The 21,339-nt window shown below is 39.1% G+C and overlaps 1 protein-coding gene across 1 annotated transcript in view; it reads right to left on the reverse strand.

Moving 5' to 3' along the window:
- Window positions 1-720: 720 nt before the first annotated feature.
- The window catches only part of TEN1 (TEN1 subunit of CST complex), a gene marked incomplete at its 5' end in the record, with an annotated part of 968,820 nt that continues 948,201 nt past the window's right edge, over window positions 721-21,339 (reverse strand). The window contains 1 exon segment of the mRNA XM_044090503.1: window positions 721-1,756. Coding sequence (XP_043946438.1) covers window positions 1,632-1,756 — 125 coding nt within the window.

The raw sequence follows: 21,339 nt of genomic DNA on the forward strand, positions 1-21,339 counted from the left end.
CCTGCGACTCAAAAGTAGTGGGTATCAGGGGCTGCGAAAGTGCCTCACTGAGTACCGGCGACTGGTTTAGGAGAAGCTTAGTCAGTTTTGGACCTAAACGGTCTGTCTCTGTCCTTTTCTTTGCGTTTCTTGTGAACTCTGGTAGTCGGACTGCTATCCAACGACATTTCAGGGTAATTAAATCTGTTTCCAAAATATTTTGAAGCAAAGATATACAGACGCTTAATAGTGCGTTGGTTAAATCTAGCTCAAAACCAACAGCAAGGCACATTATGATCTGGGCCTAGGCAAGGAATAAAGTACAAATGAAAATCCTTATGAGGTATTTGCTTCCCACAAGTAATGCAATTATTAACTTTTACTTACATCGGTAAGGAGCAAGAAAAAGTTTCCCCAACGGGGTACTTAACTTTAATTGAAGACTTCAGTTCTGAAACTCATATGTGAAAATTTCAGGAGTCGACCGACCGGCACTTGCGAACTGCTTCTGCTTTGGGCACCGCGCGGCAAGAAAGACTGAAGAAAATGGCATCAGCTGCATGTTTTATACCCCTGACAGCCTGACGTCATGGAAGAGGAGAGAGCAACCGACGCAAGACCCAAGACTTTGATATTCAGGCCGACTGAGGGCAACCTGCCAGCATATTACCCAAATGTAATGACTGCAACAGTGAAACATGAAAAACACCTACAACATAAGGGAAAATAAATTTGATTTGCTTGATTTACTGCTGCTTTTATTCACCTTTTGGAGTCTCCTGAAAAATACTTAGAATACTACTTTTTATGAATTAGTTTGCAAAATTACTTTGAATAGGCAAAGCTTTTCACAATTACTTGGATTTTATAAACATGCTATAACCAGTATGATGCAGCACTTCTACCAACAGCTAAAACCTAAAACTTTTCAGATGTAATCCATTTAAGAGCACATGGACATACTTTTAACCTATGCTTTACGGAATCAGTGTTTTTGATCAACCCTTTTGTTCAACACTGAATCTTCAATTATGAACTTAACATGCCACAGACAAAGTTCTAGATAATTCACAATCCTAAAAAGTGAAAAAAAAAAACATACATAACATACAGCAAAAATGTTACTCCAAGTAACTCAAGAATTACTTGAATAATGGTTACATTTTTGACTCCTCGGAATCACATCTGCAGGTTTACTGTTAAGCACGTTTAAACAAAGTATAACTCAAACAGCAGCTATGGTACAGAAAGAAAATTATGACTTTGGTAATTATTATATCAAGATCTCACTGGTAACCATAAAAATCAAGATCTCTGGTCTCTATTTTCTAATGCAGTAACAGACTGCAACTGCAGTTTAAGTGTGAACATTTGAACAGACCCTTGAAACTGAGGTCTGAATGCTTCCAGAGTGTAATGATGTTCATGATAAAGTCCCACTGTAGTGCTACTGGCAACTAAAAACTTCTCCCTTCTTTACCCTTGCTGCAACAGTGCTCAAAATGCATGCCAGAGCTGCTTTGCTGTTTGCAGTGTCTGTAATTAGTTGCAACAGCATGATGTAATGCCATGCTTTTCAGTTATTCATCATTTCATCATCGCTGGACAGTAACCAATTCACACAGAACATTCAAAAAAATATCAGTCAGATTTCATTTTCGAACCTCTCTATGACTAAAATATTTCCTCTGTTCTTGTACAGCGTGTTCCAGAAGGGAAAGGTTGATTCCGTCTACACAAGTCAGGACACGAGCACGCACTTGAACTGGAATGGGGCCTGAATAACAGAAAAAGAGGACACATTTTTAAACTACCAGGCATTTACCACCATTTGAAAGTCCCATTATCACATTTACAAATACATTTTTTCTATTATGTACAAAAAATTTTGATGAAAAAAATTCTGACATGGAATTGTTTAACATGGTTCATCTGCTCTTCAACATACTTCCACAGACAAAAAGCATGCCTTCTTTTATGTTCTTCACTTCACAGCCTTTACCATTAATTGTTGTACTATATCCCTAGGCAAAACATTTACCCATGGTAACATCTCCGTATACAGGGCTGGCTGAAATTACAAATGGAGTCACAGGCTCAAGCCAATTCTGTCACTTGAATTAATTCTGATTTCTGAATAGAAGCACAAAACTAAACATAAAAGCATCACACAGTCATTGACTTCTTTAGTGCAAACAAAAAACTTCCCAAACACTGTCTTCCAACACCACGTGAAAAATCCACTACGAAACCTGCGTTTGAAATATTTATTTAAGCTTCTCTTTAAACATGCACTTTTCGTCAGATTTAAGTATCCAATTTCATCAGAAACAAAGCTTTAAGTTAATAATCTACTAGAGCATTTTATAGCACCCAAATCTCATTGAAATCACATTGAAGTCACGCAGCACTACACATGTACTACGCAGAGAGCTCACCCTACTGGTGAGACTTGCAACTACTAGTTAATTCTTTATTTTTTATTTGTTTTTTATATATTGTTTGTTTAATTTCTACCTATATAAAATCTCATATACATGCAGGTCGCAACTCAGAAAATACAATGCTATAATGAACAATGATAAAAATAATATACTAACAAATGTAAATGTAAAAATGTATAAAAAATCACCAAGTAAAGAATTATGTTAAGCTTTATATAACTAACAATGTTAAAATAGTTAAAAATAGATAAAAATAAATTTTTGACTTGTAATTTCGATCTCAAAGAACTGCACATGTATTTGCTCATAAAAACAGCAAAGTCTCAAATCTAAAAATACAAATGAGAATTCACCTTAACAAATTTTTCAAGCGTAGGACACACATAATCGAATTACACTCATTCAGGCCAGGAAACTGGCAGGCATTCAGCCTCAATTGCCAACAAAGCTCTAACCTTTCCAATCTTAGTGCAAACACTGGCAATATGACAGCTATGGATCAAGACACCTTCAACTGGATCACATTCAAGTTAAAACTATAAAAGTTGCTTTAAAATAGTGTAATAAATGGCTGATTCTAAAGAAATTTAAATTTATTTAGTCAGCAATTTCTTAACTGGGTAGGTGGGCTGGTCAACTGACCCTTTTCAGCCACGACCCGAGCTCAGACAGAAAAACACAGAAGTAAAATATATCAGCAGTAAATTACAACTGACAGAAAATGTTACAGAGATAACAACACATGTATGAAGTTGATGTCATTTGACGAGTAATGCAGAACAAGTACTTACTTAACATAGGAAACACCACAATCGGACATTTTTAATTTAGCAGCATGCTTCTGCACAAGTCAACATTTGTAACTCGCTTATTAAGCAATGGCTCACAACAGCCCACTACATAACCCACAGTAGAAAGCATCCAGTTTAATCCCTTTGACTGAGAAAATGTTATACAAAAAGTAAAGATTTTTGAGGATATTCATCATAAAAATAAGCATATTCATCATAAAAGTTAAATATCCTAATAATATCACTACTTCAGAAATTATTTGCATATTTTTACTTACCCATTTGTTAACGTGGCAAGTGGGCTGATGCATTCACTTTTCAGCAATCAACCAGGCTACAAGAGCATGCATGGATACACGCACACTCTTTTATAGCAGCTAATTAGCCAGCATGCATTTTAGAGGATCTTGCAAATAAAGCACATGTAAACACAAGAACATGCAAACTACACACAGACAGTAACAGAAAGACAGGACAAAACCTTGGACCCTGAAGTTGATTTGTGAGGCATAGATCTTTGGAATGAATCACTGTGCTGCTCAATTACACAGATGTTACATGAAGTAATTGAAGACAAATGTCAATCCATCCCTACAGGAGTTATTCAAACAGCTAATGTTGTGGTGAGTATCCTCTCACTACTATATGCTGATCATATAAATCACTACTGTATGAACCATACAACTGTGTAGAAGAACATCACGCAATGTACCCTCATCTACCAGAAAAAATGTATGGTCAACATGCCCTCAAGAACAAAACTAAGCAGCTACCACAGCAGCTCATTTTCAATAAATGGATATGCCATATGTATATGTGAGGCTGCTACTTGGACATCCAATAACACATTCTCCAGGCACTGCAATGCAGACTTTAAGTTAGATGTAGTGCACGTCATCAACATGATTTAACTACAAGCATTTATATTGCTCCTGAACCCTATAAAATAATAGAAAGGAAACTCCTAAAGGCTTAGGCATCTGAAATCAAGTTTAAGCAATTCAGAACATCATTTTTCGGAGACCCTTTCCCATCACAACACTTGAAATGCTTTTCATCCTACAGAAGGTATTTCCAAGTGGTACGCATTTAGAACCAGAAGCAAAGATTCTCAATCAGATTTGGTATCCAAGCCAAAAGGTAATAACAGTTTGGTCTGATAAACCAAAGACTTGTCATCTTCATCCAAAGTGCACAAGAATGAGCTCTTGTTCTTAATTTAATTACAGCAGTCCTTGACTGAAACTCTAAATAATAAATCTCAAGAACAGCAGTGGACATCCAGAGGACTACTGTCCAGTCCCCACATCAAGTATCCACCCCATATCAATGGCATCAGTACAAGAATGGATACTGGTCTCTGGATGCATCGCTAAGAGTAAATCCCCACAGCTAGCATAAAAAGCACAGTAACCTCAGGCCCCACACTGAGCACCTGTGGACTGATATCCGCAACAAAAAAAGATCTGCTTTTTTTTTTACTTAATTTTAGCTATCATTTTTGGTACTGCAGCATTCTGTGCCTGTGATGCCACCTCTCCTATAATCTCCTGCCACAGTTCTCAACCTCTGTGCTCAACAGCCATGGACAATGCTAAAAATAATGGAGGGTAGGGAACAAAGGCCCAGAATCAGGAACAGTTTTTTTAAATATTAATCTAATTCGGTTAAAAAGTGTATACAGCAACATGTTTTGCATGAATGTGTATATTCTGAGACATAAGTACAAAACTGTATTAAATCTGTCATTACTGACAAACTATAAATTTCGATGATTTGCCAAAATGTTACAAGAAACAAGGTAAAAATAAACAAAATCAGCGACAGTTGAGAGATATGGCCCCTGCTGAGGCAGGATGCAGCTTCAGAAAGCTAGGCAAAGCAAGGTTAAATCAAAAAGATGCTAACCTGTACACTGGGAGAATTAATTCTAACATCAACATGTCTCACTCAAAGAAAAAAAAAAAAAAAAACTTGGGCTTTTTGTTTACTTACATATGCCTTTGTTGTATACCTGACGTGTGCTTCATTATTTTTTCACCTTTTTTATTTTAATACTTGAAGAATCCCTATGTTGTTTCTTTCTTTTTAAAGAATTTCTCCAAATGCTTACTTTCAGTAGCAGACTTCTGACAATCAGTTGAAGAAATAGAAGTTAAAGGACTGCCTTTTTAAACTCTAAGGAAGCATGCATTTCTTCTTGCTTTATTCTTCGTCACAGCTGTCAAAATTATGAATCTTCTCAAAATAAAACAGATACAATATAATAATCTCTGAAGGAATCTGATGTCCACAAGAGAACTGGGTAATTTTCCTTTTACACGATTAGTTAAAGCACTAAAGAAAAAAATACTAACTTAAATACATGAAAAATCATGAAGATAACTAAGAAGACAGCTATACCTAGCCCTTCCAAGATGGGTCTAGGAATGCAAATTAAAATAGTTAAGAAAAGCACACAGACAATCTACTGTAAGAAACCAATATAATGGAGGAGGAAGCACAACTCCCTCCCATTTAAAGCTGGGATTTTTCTGCCTGCTGTGACTAAATCATCTCATACCCACAGAGACATCAGACTGCTATACAGTTGGAGTGTGGGACCAACTTCAGCAAATAATTTTACAGTTCCCGTAATAACATTTCTTATGATGAATATCTTGCAGTCTGCAAACAATAATTAACACTAATAAAGAACACACTGCAGAAACAAAAGTTACTTACTTACCATAATGCTAGAACCATGCTATCTGATTTTTGTCTGGTTCAACAGATGGGTTGTCAGATCCTGATGGGATCTGACCTTGGCACTGACTTGGAAGCTTTTACGGTATTATGTATTGGACTCCTCTCCTACTCAATTCTGTATACCCCACTCCCTTCTCTCAGATAGAGTTTTGCCCCTGTAAACACATTTTTCTAAAATATAGAAAACATATACTCTATAGTACCAGGAGCCAACAGAAGGGGTAATAGTAACAGCTCACCTGGCTGTAGACATAGGTTCATAGGTTCATACTAGGCTATCTGCCCGAGGGCATCTACAAGCCTAGCCCATAGTTTTGTGGCTTACGCCACCCCTTTAGTATGGGGAACTATACCCATTATTTTGCTGTGCCTCTGTTGAGCAGTGACACTGAGGTAATCCCTGGGGTATATCTGCAATCTCCCATCCATTGGTCAAGATTTCTCTTGAACAAGGCCAGCGAGGTGCTCTGCCTCACATATACCGGGATTTTATTCCACAGCATAGGGAGTCTTTGGGTGATGAATCTATCCCTCCAGCACGTCCTATTAATAGCCGTGTCGAGGTTTAAGTCTCCCGCCCTTGTGGCTCTGACGGATCTAGATTTTTGAGGTGAAGCATATTCATCAAATCTGGGTTTGACATGGCCTTGTATGTTAGGCAAAGGTCACCTCTGAGCAAGCGGTGGCGACTGAATAGAGCTGGAGTTCTTTCAGTCGGGCAGCATAGGACAGATGTTTGAGACCCTTTATCCTTTTGGTGAGGAACTTTTGTGGCCTCTCCAGCTGCTGCAAGTGTCGGGTCAGATACATTCGAATGGGGCATTGTACTCAATCATTGGTCTGATGAGTGATGAGTATAGGAGACTATGACCTCCCTTGATCTAGATGAGAATCCCTTCATGATAAGGTGGGCAATGTAGAAGGTCTTCCTAACTACTTTAGCTACATGGGTGTCGAATGACAGACTACTATCAACCTGGGTCCCCAGGTCCCTGATAACTTCTTCTGTGCTCAGTGGATTGCCACCTATTTGGTAGCTAGGGGTAACCTTGTTTTTCCCGAAGGGTATGACTATGCATTTTGGCATTTAACTTTAGGCCATGGCTCTGGCACCAGTTATCCGTTTCTGTGAGACCCTTCTGAAGGATATCTGTGTCAGATGTGTTTTCTACTATGGCACCCAGTTTGCAGTCATCTGCAAACTTTGTCAGCCATAACCCTCCTGTGTTTGCTTGTACTTGGAAAAGTAGATGCCAAACAAGAGTGGGCCCAGGACTGAGCCCTGTGGTACACCACTTGTGACAGGCTTTGAGTCTGACATGGCGCCAGCAACTCTGACCCTGTGGGTTCTGTCACTCAGCCAGTTTGCAACCCATCTTGTGATGTATGGGTTAACATTTAAGCTGATGAGTTTTTCAATGATACCCGAGTGGGGTATTGTATCAAGGCCTTCTCCAGATCGAGGTAGGCTGTATGGACTGCCTTTCCCTCATCAATGGCTTTGGTGACTGTTTGAAAAAGTCAACCAAGTTTAGAAGGCATGATCTGCCTTTGACAAAGCCAAACTGGGATGGATCCAAAGTCTGCAAATTCCCTATGTCTTTATTTATGAGGTCCATTATGATCCTCTCCATGGCTTTGCAGATAAGGCTTGTCAAGCTAATGGGCGGTAATTTCTAGGGTCGGTGGAGGCACCGCCTTTGTGAAGTGGGACCACAGTTGCAGTGCGCCACTCCTGGGTGCGTATCCAGAGGTAAGACTATGATTAAACAGCTGTCCTAGCTGTGGGTTTAATTCCTCGTTGAGTTCGTGGAGCACACAGCCGGGGACACCATCAGGTCCCATGGATGCTGTGTTTTTGCTTTGGAGAGAGCAGTTCTCACTTGGGCGTTGGAGATGTTTGGGGGCTGCAATCGCTTGGTATAAATATCTCTCCTTTTGGGGAGGGGAGAAGTTTGCACTGAACCTGTCAGCCAGTATGTTGGCAATGTCTGTAGGATCTGTAATCTTCACATCATTTTGAACTAGTTCTGAGCATATCTGGGAGTTTCCTCCCAGGTTTCTAACATAGCTAAAGAAGGCCTTATGATTGTCTTTTTGAGTCTTTGGCTATTTTTCTCTCAAAATTTGCTTTGGATGATTTTATGAGAGCTCTTAGTTTTTTACTTATAGTGATCAAGGGTGTCTTGCCTTTTAAGGATTTTGCTCTATCTTGTAGTAGCTTCCTCCTTTTGTTGTAGAGTTTGTTTATGGCTGGGGTCCACCAGACTGGACGCTTGCCTTTGGTACAAAGAGTCTTTGTTTTGCTTGGGTTTGCCTTATCCATGCAGTCCTGCAGGTGCTGGTAGAAGGCATTTGTAAGTGATTCAGCGGCTTGAGTACTGTTTTCCGCCAGCTCGGGGGCCTTAAAGGAGACCACACTAGTCTTTAGAAGTGTGAAGTCGGCTTTTGAGAAGTTCTTTACTGTGGTCTTTTTTATTTCAGGTGGGGTGGGATGAGGACCACCAGCGAGATTAGTTTGTGATCTGATCTCACCAGTGAGGGGTATACTTCCGGTGTTGAACATTGTGCTCCCATGTTCGTGATGATGAGATCAAGTATGTTTTCTCCTTTTGTGGGGATGGTGACTAGTTGTTCCATGGCATTTGAGTTTATGAATTCCAGGAACATTTGGGCTAGGGTGTTTGGGCTTGAGTAGTGTTCCCAGTCTATATTAGGGTAATTGAAGTCACCTAGTATGATGGTGTTTGGTGATACATTTATCCCCTCTAGTGTTTTCAGGAAGGCCATGTGAGGTTCCTGAGTTTGTGAGGGTGGCCTGTAACATGCTACAATTTGCAGAGCAGTCTTGCCTATGGTTAATTGCACCTGGATGGTCTCCGATGCATCGTGCGTTGCCACCAGTCTTGAGGTGTGGGTGTCTTTGATGAATATGGATACCCTCCTTTCTTGGTATTGTCCGGATTTTGGGGCGGAACGCATGATAAGAGGTAAAACCTGATAGTGCTGGGGTGCTCTCAGGAGCCTTGAACCAGGTTTCTGTCACTGCACAGACATCGATGTTCTCCATACTGAGAAGGGCCTTGAGTGCATGCATTTTGAGATTTAGACTTCTGGCATTGAGCAGCATTACCCTTAGTTTTTTCCTTTTTGTGTTCTAGGGTGGTAGGTTTAGAATTTGAGCCTTGCCTAAAAAGGCACTATGGGGTGGCAAGAGCCTTTGCCAATATCCGAATCCCAGGGTGACAGGTGCAAGCCGTCCCTTGGCAGCGTGGCTTGCCCAGCATGTCATCCCAGGCAGACAGACATTGGATCCCCTTTGAATGACACCAGAGTTTAAGCCAATTGTTAAAGCTGATCATCTTATCTCTGTATTGTGGCATCATTCTTGGTGAAGGTAGGATACTGCTCAAGGTCAGGGTCATACCTGCCTGGGCTACATAATCAGAGAGCTCCTCAATGTCTCTTTTCATGTAGTCCAAGGAGGTGCGTCTCAGGTCATTTACACCAGCGTGGACAATGACTGAGTCGTATTTGTACCTGCTGTTGAGAGACCTGAGTGCTTGCGTTATGTGGCGGATTCTAGCGCCCGACAGGCAGCTTACTGTGACCTTCTCCTTACTCAGTCTGGTGAGCGGACGTCAGTGTGTCTGACTATGGAGTCACCAATGACTAGTGTGTCTGGCATTGTGTTTGGCCTTAAGGGCTGTGACTGTTTGACACTCTGACTGTGAGGTCTATGTGTTGCAGGTGTTGTGTTCTGAGGTGGTGGTTGTTTGGGTGTCTGCTTTGGTGGCCTCTGCTGTTTTGGTAGATTTTTGATCAGAGCCGCCGAGTATGTCTTTGTGTGTTTATGTGTATGATTTGAGGTTGTGATGGTACTATGTGAGACTGGGTCTATAGTGTGTGTGGTAACCTTCTCCTCCTGACTGATCTTGCCAGTCCTATGTTGAGAGAGCTCAGCCTCCAGTTTGGCCGTATAGTTGCATCTCTCGCATGTATTTGTGTTTTGTGGGAGGAGGAGAGGGTTGTCTCAATATTCCCAGGTTCACCAGCTGAGCAGGAGAGGACACTAGCAACTGATCCCTCGACATGCTAGAAGGACTAGACAAAAAAACTTTAAAAGAGATTCTGGGGGACGTGGGTGACCGAGAAATGGGGGTTTGCCTTTTTGGGGTGCTATCTATAAGAGTGCCGTATCAAGGTAATAAGTACTGTAGGAGCAAGTGCTAGGTTTAACAGATAGAGAAAAGTCTACTTGGAGTCAAGTAGAGATGATCTTTTTAGGTATTAGAGAAAGTGCTAGTAACAGGGATGCTTAAAGGTAAGATTGAAAAGAATGCACTCTGCAGTGTGCACTAGAGAAGTTAGATATGAAAGTAGGTAACTTGAGTTTTACCTGTTTAAAAAGTTAAGGTTTAGTGGAGAGTTACTATTTTTAAAACAGCAAGATGGACTGAAAGGGGTGGTTACTTTTGTATTTTGGTACTATGAAATACTGTAGGATGGCCAATAAATTTAAATAATTGAAGGGGTGGGATTTCAAAAGTGATGGTTTTGTGATTACTCACATAAGCCAGTGAAAGTAGAGAGAAATGAGATATATGGTCAGATTAACATAAGAGGCGGGCAACTAGAAAGACAGTGGTATTTAACAAGACAACTTAAATGGGTAGGAGGGAGGGAAAAATTCTGCCTGACTCAGAACAGATAGAGCTGTGGTCTCTTTTGAAGTTTTAATATGCTGTTAAAACAGGGTGTAAACTGTATTCTACTCCATCATCTCAAAACTTTAGATGCTAATTTGAAAGGGGGTAGGAGGGAGGTTGAAAGGGCTGAAAATCAGACAGCATAGATCTATCATTATGTTAAGTACATGACTTTTGTCTATTTTTGTCCATATGGGACAGATTTCCAAGCGGTCTTTCTGGGTGGTATCAAGGAAAGTTATTCCTGAGACTGGTGGAACCAAATGAGGAACGTGATCTGGATTGTACATTCGACTTATAATGTGACACAAAAGTATGAATTAGTGACCAAGTTGCTGCTACACAACATCCTCAATGGGTATTCTCTTAGTGAAGGCTGTTGAGGTAGCTATTGCTCTAGCTGAATGAGCCTTTGGTTTAGGTAGTAAAGTCAAATTTTTCTTATTATAGACAAAGGAAGTGCAATCTGACAACCATCATGAAAGTGTTACTTTAGTCACAGCCTTTATTAACCTCTATTTTGAGAAGGCGGCAAAAAATTGATCAGAGAATCATTGTTTCATTCTATGGAGGTAAAACCTAAGTTGATGATGAATGTCTAACAATATGTAAAATATATTCCCGTTTGTTTGGGAATCGTGGAAAGAATACTGTTAAGCTCTATAAATTGATTCAAACTTGCTTCAAATGCCACCTTAGGGAGAAAGGATGGGCTGGTTCTCAGAAAATCACTACCTTTGTGGAATATCAAATATGGAGTCGTAGAAAAAAGTACCTGCAATTCTGAAATTCTTCTGGCTGAGGTAACTGCTATTAGACAACTTGTCTTCCAACAGAGAAATTTAAGTCTGCAGTGGCCGTGGGCTCAAATGGAGGTCGAGTCAAAGCTTATAGCATGATAGTACAGTTCCAAGGAGGAAGTGGATCTCCGATTGGTGGCTGTAAAATAAAAGTCTCCTTTAAAAAGTCTTTAGTAACTTTTAAGGATGCCAAGGATGATCACTGTAACCAGTATGGAAATTCAATACCACTGCCATCTGTACTCTGATAGTAGAATAATTTTTATCAAGGAGGTCCTCTAGAAATTCTAAAATGGATGGAACAGGAGGTAGCCCAAGATGAAAACCTTTGCTACTTGTTATGGTATGTTTTCTTTGTAGATGGCTTCTGAAAGGCCAAAACAATTCTGATGACTGTTGTAGGAAGCCTGGTATCTCTGGTTATGATCAGAACTGGACAAATCATGCAGTTAGTTTCATGGATTTCTGGTCTGAAGGAGGCAGTCCAGACAGGCGAGACACAGGACCTGGATAATGATCTAACATCCATAGGGGATGTGGAAGTAGAGGCTATAGAAAGGGGAACCATGTTTGCTGGGGCCAGAAAGGAGCAATGAAGATCACCACGGTCTTGCTTTCTGAATAAATGTACTCATTACAGGTAGAGGTGAGAATGCATAAAGCAGACCTGGGGGGGCCAAGTGTGGACTACAGCATCCCTCGGTGATGGACCCTGTGGAGGGATCAGGACAAAGTAACTGCTGCACTTGCTGTTTTTGAGATACGATGCAAAAAGGTCTCACCATGGTTGGCCCCAGTCGTTGAAAATCATTGTTGCCACTGTTGAAATGACAGACCACTTGTGAGGAGCCAGAATGACCTGCTTAACTTGTCTGCTAGCACACTGGTTGCCCCCAGGATATGCATTGCTATAACAAAGTGTTGCAAAGACATCATCCATTACCAAACACCTCTTGACATAAGGGATAAGAGTAGGTTCCTCCTTGTTTGTTGATGCATCATACTACCGGCATGCTGTCTGTCAATATGGTGATCACACCCCCTTGGAGAGGGCATCCCGAAAAGCCTGCAACACTAGGACCACCACCTTCATCTCCAAGACACTGTTGTGAAGGTTGGCCTCAGTTTGTGACCAGGTATCTTGGACTATCTTCCCTCTGACATGCCCTCTCCACCCTAGAAGAGAGGCATCTGTGGTTACTACTGTTGGCAGTGAATATGGGTGAAAATGGCATCCTTCAATAATTAAAAAAGATGTTATCCACCATGCCACATGTTGTTTGCAAGTTTGTGTGATCTGTATCTTGGTATGCAGAGGATGTATCTTGGTATGCAGAGGATGAATATTTTGGGACCACTGAACCACCAGGGACCACTGAAGCACTAATGTGATATTGGGCCATTGGTACCATTAGGATCAAAGAAGTCATAAGTCTCAAAATACAGAGTATAAGCCTACTGAGGGACACAGATGGTGAAGAACTGGCATTGCCACTAGATGGAGCAAATCCATATTGTGTTGTGGGGGGATTACTATCTTCAAAGATGTGTTGAGGTGGCATCCTATAAATTCTATTTGCTGTGCGGGTTGTAGCTGGCTTTTCAGGAGGTTTACTGCAATCCCTACATCCAAGTAACAGTTGAAGCACCAGATCCTAGTGGTCACGGCCGGCCTTAGGCATAGGTGGAACTAGGCGCCGTAAAGGCCAGCCTGTTAAAGGGCGCAGTTTCATTTGTGCATTTATTTTTTAAGAAAGCGTGCGCTCTTCTCTGCGCCCTGTTGAAGTGTAAAGCGCCATAAAGGACAGCCTCTTAAAGGGCGCGGTTTTTATTTATTTGTGCATAATTTATTTTAGTTAAGAAAGTGTTGCTGCTGACATCATCACATGTGGGGAGGGGGGGCATGCATGCGTCGTGACATCTGCTTCGTGAGGCAGACTGTCAGCCTGTTAGAAAGTGGAATTTGGCTGAAGGGTGGGCTCGGACTGTGTGTACACTCCCTCTCTGTTTACTTCCTGTTCTCATTCTCCAACTGCCGTGGTGGTTGAACAGTGAGTGAGTGAAGTTGAACTAAGTGCTTCAAGTGTGTGAACCCCCGGGTGAACCTGAACAGCTGGAAAAATAATAATTTCTTTAGCAGGCCGGGATGGGCACGGGTGGGCAGCACAGCAGTTCAGTCTGCAATCTAAACTTCAAAATAAATTACTGAGATTTCAGCAAGGAGTGTAGATCTTCAAGTAGGAATCACAGTATTAAAACTGGGCTATTTCTTTCTGAAAAGGTATTAGAAATTTAGATCATCATTGGTGTACACGGTTTTCCTATGTAGAAAAAAAGTTTGCATTTCCCTTTTGTTTCTACCAGAGAACTGTTATTGTACAATCTGCTGTGTGTTGCAAGTTTATATACTTTATCTAAAGTTAATGCTTTACCGCACTTGCATCATTCTCAGTACAGCAGAATGAAGTGTGGAAACAAGACTGCATTTCTACCCCCTTTTCACTTGTCTGCAAGTCCACACATGATTAGAATTGTGCTCCTGACCTTGTACATTTAGTTTGTTGCAACTACAGTATACGAAGGTGACTTTTTGTGATATGTTTCAGTGTGCTTTTGTTGTGTGTTGTCTGTTTTGCAGAATAATGTACTTTAGTGCTATAAAAAGATGTGGTTTGGTTCCGACAGGCAGTACTTGCACTTTTGATGTAATTGTTTTCCAGACAACCAATTCCATAGTAGTTCAAAAACTTAAGACAATCCTGCAAATTTCTTTTACGCACCCCATCACAAATGTGGTTACAGCTGTTTGTTGTTGTTATGCCAAGCCTCTTTCTGCAGCAAACATAGGAACTGGGACAAAGAAATACAATTCCAAACAACCACTAATCTCCCCTATCACCCCCCGTTTTTCTCTGTGCATCTTTGCTTTGTATGTGTCAGTAATATTTGCTAACAGCATTGAAGTATTGATTTATTTGATCTTATAATTGATTTTGACTTACTGTCATTACTTTAGGGTCTCATACAGATGCTCACCATACCAGAATGTCTTTTGTTAGTAAAAATATATAAAAAGATTTTGTTTAACTTGGCTTGCACTTTTCCTGCTGGCCCTTTAGTACTTCATGCTGACTGTTAAATGGTCCTACATCAAGCAGTACAAAAAGCTGTTAATTGTTGTTCTTTGAAAAGCAAATGAAACCTGCTGTGTTGTCATCTTCTCTTATCAGTTAAAGTTTTCAGTTCAGTATGCAAATTAAAATAGTGGCATGAGAAAGTGATGCTTGCAGAGACTTGTCTTGCTAATAATATGATTGCAAGTCAGCAACAACTTGATACCTGCAAGCAACAGTTTCAGCTTTAGAGGCTTGGGTTGTTTACATATGCAATGCTATTTCTGAAGGTCTTTGCACATAAAATGTCTGTATTGAAGAGTAATGCCCCAATTATGGGCCCAATACTTTTTATGACTGGGGATTGGCAAGCGTTATGAAATGGTGCTAGCTTAACACCCCCACATGTTTGGTTTAGAAAGGATCTGCTCCCCTCCTTCCCTCCACTTGGTTTGAGAAAAGTAAGTAACTGTAAGAGTGGCTTTTGGTGTTATTGAAAGGAGTTATGATGACGTTGTTGCAGGGTCAGTCTATGAGGCCAGTAAGTAGGGATTAAAGCAGATGCTTTTGCCAACGTTTTCTGTAGGGCCTGGCAGGTAATATAAACAACATAAAGGGTGACTTATTCAGTTAATGCTTGTCTTCACCAGGCATAAGATAGTTTGGCAAAGGAGGAATCTTTGAGTAGCATGAACAGTCAAGGCATTTTGGAAACTAGACCGTATAGTAAGAGTGGAGGCTTTGAAAGAGTTGTTTCAAATCTTGTCATTTAAATTGACTTCCAGTCATTCTATTTGTATATTGCATAGTACGGTTCTGTTAATAATTGTGAAATAATATTACTGTTGGAGATGGGTTTGTAACTAAGGAATATCAAGAATGTGGAATCATTTACTGCAAATGTTTGGTCTTTTAGTAATCTCCAGATGTGAACTTGCTGTAGTTGATCACCTGATGGCCATCTGTGGTGTTTGTTTGTGAGTCTGCAAGTGAGACTTATGTCTGCCAATGGTGTGAATTTGGTTATCTGTGACAGTTCACACTTTATAAAAAAAAATGACTGGACAGTTATTTGTGGCAAGTATTACTGATCTGATTAATTTTTTGAAGTTGTAAATTGTGCTGTTCACTATTTATTGACTTATTTTAACCAAAGAGTATGTGTATAATGTAACATATAATGGCTAATACCAGAAAAAAATAATGCAGGATCTTTGAAAGCCACAAGGGAATACTGTAGAATCAGACACTGGTAAGAAATGGGTAATGCTTAAGTCACATTGTCTTTGTAGATGTTACTTTTTGGAGTTGAATTAGTTAAGTAGATTGAACTGTGATGGCCTTTTTTCAGCCACAGCTTTGTTTCATGCAAGAAAATGCAAGTTGTAAGCGATAGAACAGCACAGAATTATGGAGCAACATTTTTAAGTGCTGACAGTAGTTCGTTATTGAAATGTATTTATTTATATTTGTTCGCTGGGGTATTTATTTATATTTGTTTACTGGGGTAGTGCACTGATCAGTAGTGAGCAGTTTCAGCCTGGGTGAAATGCAAACCATTTCACAAACAAAAATATAGAAATGTAAGCAGTAGCATAATAGTTCAGACTAATTGCATAGAAAAAACTGTGTATATATATACATTCCAGTGAGCAAGCACAATGCATTGTGTAATCAAGGATAGTGTAATGTACCGTATGTATGTGTGTGTGTATGTATATTGTTAAAATGTAAGTGGGTAGTTTGTCATTATTGGGTTATACATTTTGTTCCATTGCTTACTGGAAAAATGTTAAAAACTATAAATGTAGAAAACACACTAACAAGTGGTGTTGTGTTATACAAGGAATATAATTTAATACAATCAGGAAGGTGAATCAAAGAACACATACATGTATGCATGGCCATAAAAATGTGTCCAAGGGACCTATGGTTTGAAAATAGCCCTCTCCACTGGTCATGTGCATTTTATTTGAATGTAGGTTTTTATGCTCTTTCAATGAATGTGAGTTTCAGTTGCAGAGAAGTTTACTGCTCATGCTAAGTCTTTTTGTTGTCAGACTGTATTGTTTAGCAAATGGCCATCGGGGTTTGTGAATTTTATTTCAATATCTGTAATAATTGCAGAAGTAAATAAGAAAACAGTATACACACTGACAGGTTTGAACAGTGTTCATGGTAACTAGGAAGAAATAGCCAAGTAATGGAACAATGGTATGGGTTTGAACAGTGTTCATGGTAACTAGGGAGAAATAGCCAAGTAATGGAACAATGGTATGGCTGGGGAGGAGACTGCTACAAGAGGGGCTACTTAGGGGGGCCACAATCTATTTCACTGCCTAGGGCCCCATTTGACTATAATCTGGCTATGCTAATAATTTAAAGTATGAGAATAGAAGAAATAAAGACCAATATCTGCTGGGCAAAACAACCTCTGTTCAACAAACGCAATAAACAATGACAAAAAGTGTAACAGAGGAGAGTACCATCGACTGCTTGAATGAAATTCAACAGAAATTTCTTAAAATCCACAGGTTTAATGCAGCGAAAACAAACAAGACAGAAGGACTGCAGTAAGTAAGCGCTTTCACGTTTGAATCAACGCTTCTTCAGACTTTAACACAGCAGTCAAATATGCATCTCTTTAAATATAGGAAGTGACATCACTTTGACAAATTGCAAAACCAGAATACAAAATTAATTAATCATGTGTAATTAAAAGATACAGTCAAAAATGCTGTATATATGTTTAGTATGTTAAAAATCACTATCAAAATACATGAATAACACATCTATGGAATCTGTATAAAAATACAACAATAAAAATAAAAATACATAAATAATACAACTTTATGGACATGTCAAAAAGTACTATTAATGTCTCAATGGCCTACTATTTAGGAACGGTTTAAGGGCAACCCTATCATTAAGCCCATATTTGTGGGCTTGTAATTTTAATATCCATTTACCTTCTCTCTCCTCGGTGAAATTCTTGATGTCACCCAATCTACCACTTCTCATGATCAGTTCCATTACCCTAAATTTAAAAGTATGTGAAGAACCCTGTTCTACTACATGCCTCGCTAAGGCATTATTGATGTTGTGTTTTTCAATGGCATATACATGCTCCCTTATCCGCTCTCGTAGAGACCTATTGGTCTTGCCTAAGTAAAATTGTTTACAAAGCTGGCATTCAGCTACATATATGGCATTGGTAGATCTGCAATCAGCATAATGTCCGAACCTATATGTGCGTCCAGTAACTGGATGTATAAAATAGCTAGAATCAGTTATAAATTTACATTGATTACAGGAGCGACATGGAAAAGTTCCATGTCTATCAGATTGCTTATGATTTTCATGCACCCTGTCATAACATAGAAGTCTATTAAGCGACTGCATATTTCTATATGCTATGCGTAGTCTGTCATCTATCAATTTCTTAATCCTTTCATCCATTAATAATAACTTCCAATTGTTATTAAGAACTCTAACTACATGATTATTTCTATTGGTGAATGGTATTGTTATCCTATTAATAGGGACATTAACACTGTCCCTATTATATGGAGAACGAGTGTTTGATCGTTTCATCACAGGAGCTCCTGAACCTATTCTATGTTGGTCCCCTTCAAGGACGTCATTGGTCACCTCGAATATATTATAACCTCTAGATGTAAAATCCTTTGTTAATTGTATCTTATGATGATCAAATGCTGTATCATTAGTGGTTAATCTGGATATTCGCATTACTTGATTCTTTACTATATTTTTATGGACATGCTGAGGGTGCATACTATTGCGGTGCAAGAGATTGTTTTTCCAACAAGGTTTTCTAAATAGTTCTGTATCAAAACCATTGGGAACATTGATCACTTTAACATCTAAAAAGTCAATAACACTGGCAGAATGAGAGCATTCAAAGTGAAGAAAGTCAGTGGTATTATTCAAATAAGTCACAAAGTCGGCCAACTGTTCAACTGTGCCCCCCCACACAATAAAAACGTCATCTACAAATCTATTATAATACTTCAAGTACTTATTAAATTCCATGTTCACATTGAATACAAAGGTATCCTCCCAATGTGCCAACACCAAATTAGCATAGGCGTTGGCACATGGAGTACCCATTGCCACCCCTTTGGTTTGTAAGTAGTATCGATTGTTGTAAAGCAAAACATTGTTTTCAAGTATCAGCTATAATAGAGACATCCATCTGCATATCTTATCACTTGTTATTCCTTTCTTCACTAAAAATAGCCTAATAAAATCCATACCAATATCATTAGGTATAGAAGTAAACAAAGATGTAACATCAAGTGTGACTAAAAAGTCGTTGTTACAAAATAGAGAGGAATCTACAAACACAGAAAGATTCTCCAAAAAATGTGTAGTGTCACTTAAAATATGTTCTACGCCTGTGACAATCGGTTTAAACATCTTGTCTAGGTAAATCGACAAAGGCTCAGTGAGCCATCCTCTACTAGACACTATGGGTCTAAGTGGAGGATCTAAAAGTTCCTTATGGATCTTAGGAAGACCTCTGAAGGAAGGAACTAAAGGGTTGTCAACTAAAAAATATCTATAAAGATCATTGTCAATGACACTAGTAATCAACAAATCATACAAATACCCATGTACATTCTTAATTAAATTACTAAGATCATAGTTGTGTAAAGGAAGATATGTGTCAAGATCAGACAACATAAGATCCATTTTTGTGCAATACATAGTCCTGTCCATAATCACAACAGCTCCTCCTTTATCAGCTTGTCTAATAGTGATTGCATCATTATGTCTCAAGCTCAGTATAGCTTCCCTTTCTCCTATTGTTGTGTTGAAAAAGCTTGGTTTAACATCTTTATCATTATATAAATCAAAAATTTCATTCTCACAAGCTTGTTCAAAAGCTTCTAATAAAGGGTGTTGTTGCAGCATAAAGTTGGAAGGTTTCTTGAACAAATTAGGTTCATTACACACAACTGTATTAGTATCATCACCAAATAACAACTTCAAACCTAAGTTCCTTGTAAAGAGCTTAATATCGATAATAATGTCAGTGAGTTCGTTACAACTAGAGGGTATAAAACCCAACCCTTTATTTAACACTGATGTTTCATGTGTATTTAAAACATACCTAGAGATGTTAATAACTAGGTTCTGGGAGTCATTCTCGTTGCTTTCTTCATGTGCTGAAAGGCATCTTCGGTGCTCTTTCTCTTCACTGCTCTGTCCTGTGGGGACCAAGTCCTCCTCTCATATGGTTTGAAAGGTAGCGGAAAAGAAGGGTATCCCTCTCCCACACCAAATACTTCTTCTTCAACAGAAATAACACAAGGATTGATAGCTGGTCGCTTCCTATGAATAATGTTTTCTTCATTATTGAAAGAGACAGCTGGCGCCGTGTGTAAATTGGAGTTCTTGTGCCTCTCGGCGTGTACGACTGCTTCGACAACTACTTGTATGAGAATAGTTTACATGGCCCCTTTAAATCCCGAAGAAATACTCACTGGTGGCAGCGTCTCCTCCTTTAAGGAGGACCATGAGTGCTTTACATGAACGCATGCTGACGTGAGTAGTAGGTTGTGAAAAATTACTGTTTTCAGAAGCGTGTCTAGGTCCATGAAGGTTTGGGAACCACTGCTCTACACCAACTACCAGACTGCTGACAGAAATGAGTTTGAGTTTCAGTGCATTTTCAGGGTATTAAGAGATTCAGTGCATTTTCAAGGGATTATGAGTTTTAGTTCATTTTCATGAAATTGTGAGCTTTAAATGAACGTTTACTGATTCTTGCACTGTCAGTTTTCAGTGTAAAACTAACTGTTTTGTTTATCAAATGATGCACTGTGTTGTAGAATTTCAAAGCAGTGTTTTGTCAAATCATTGTCTTTGGTGCAGAAGGCTGTGGATTCTACTCCCACACCATGTAGATGGAGAGCTAATATTGCAGTGCCCTTTCAATTTCTGATTATTTGGTGCATTCTAAAGGGAGATAGGGGTTCTGCACTCCTGAGTATGTCCTCCTTTGTATGAGATGCCTAGCAACTATGAACTTGTCAGTTTTAGTCATTTCATATTTCAATATTACCAGTTTACCAAATTTTTAATGTAACATAGGCAATTAATTCTTCAAGGGCAACATGCACTGAATTTGTAAATGTAACATTGAGATGTAAAGTTGTTTGTCAGTGGCAATCTCTTCATTAGTTCCAGATGTCTTTAATGTGGAATTATTCAGATGATTTCTCTTCTGCAGAGATTGTTTGTATTGAGTGATATTGGTGGATTGTAATGACAGAAGTCTGAGTAGCCTTTTATGGTTGAAATTTTCTGAAATGGGTATTTTTGTCATTATTGGTTTATACATTTAGTTTCTTTGCTTATTAAAAGAATGCTTAAAACTACAAATTTAAAATACATTATAATAAGTGGTTCTGTATTACATAAGGAATATAATTTAATGCAATTAGGAAGCTGAATCAAAGAACAAATACATGTATGCATGGCCATAAAAATGTGTGCAAGGAGTCTGTTTTGAAAACAGCCCAAATGTAAACTTAATCCTCCACTGACCAGATGCAGTTTCTATAAATATGGGTTTTCATGCAGTTTCAGAGGCAGAGAATTTTACCGTTCATGCTAAGCCTGTTTTCATTGTGAGATTGTATTGTTTAGAAAATGGCTATCTGTGTTTGTGCTATTCTATCTTAAGCTTCTGTACACAGGGAGGAGAGAGGTTGCCATTCTACTTT

This window comes from Protopterus annectens, chromosome 12.part0, assembly GCF_019279795.1.
Source record: "Protopterus annectens isolate FY-2018-M chromosome 12.part0, PAN1.0, whole genome shotgun sequence".
Classification (NCBI taxonomy): Eukaryota; Metazoa; Chordata; order Ceratodontiformes; family Protopteridae; genus Protopterus; species Protopterus annectens.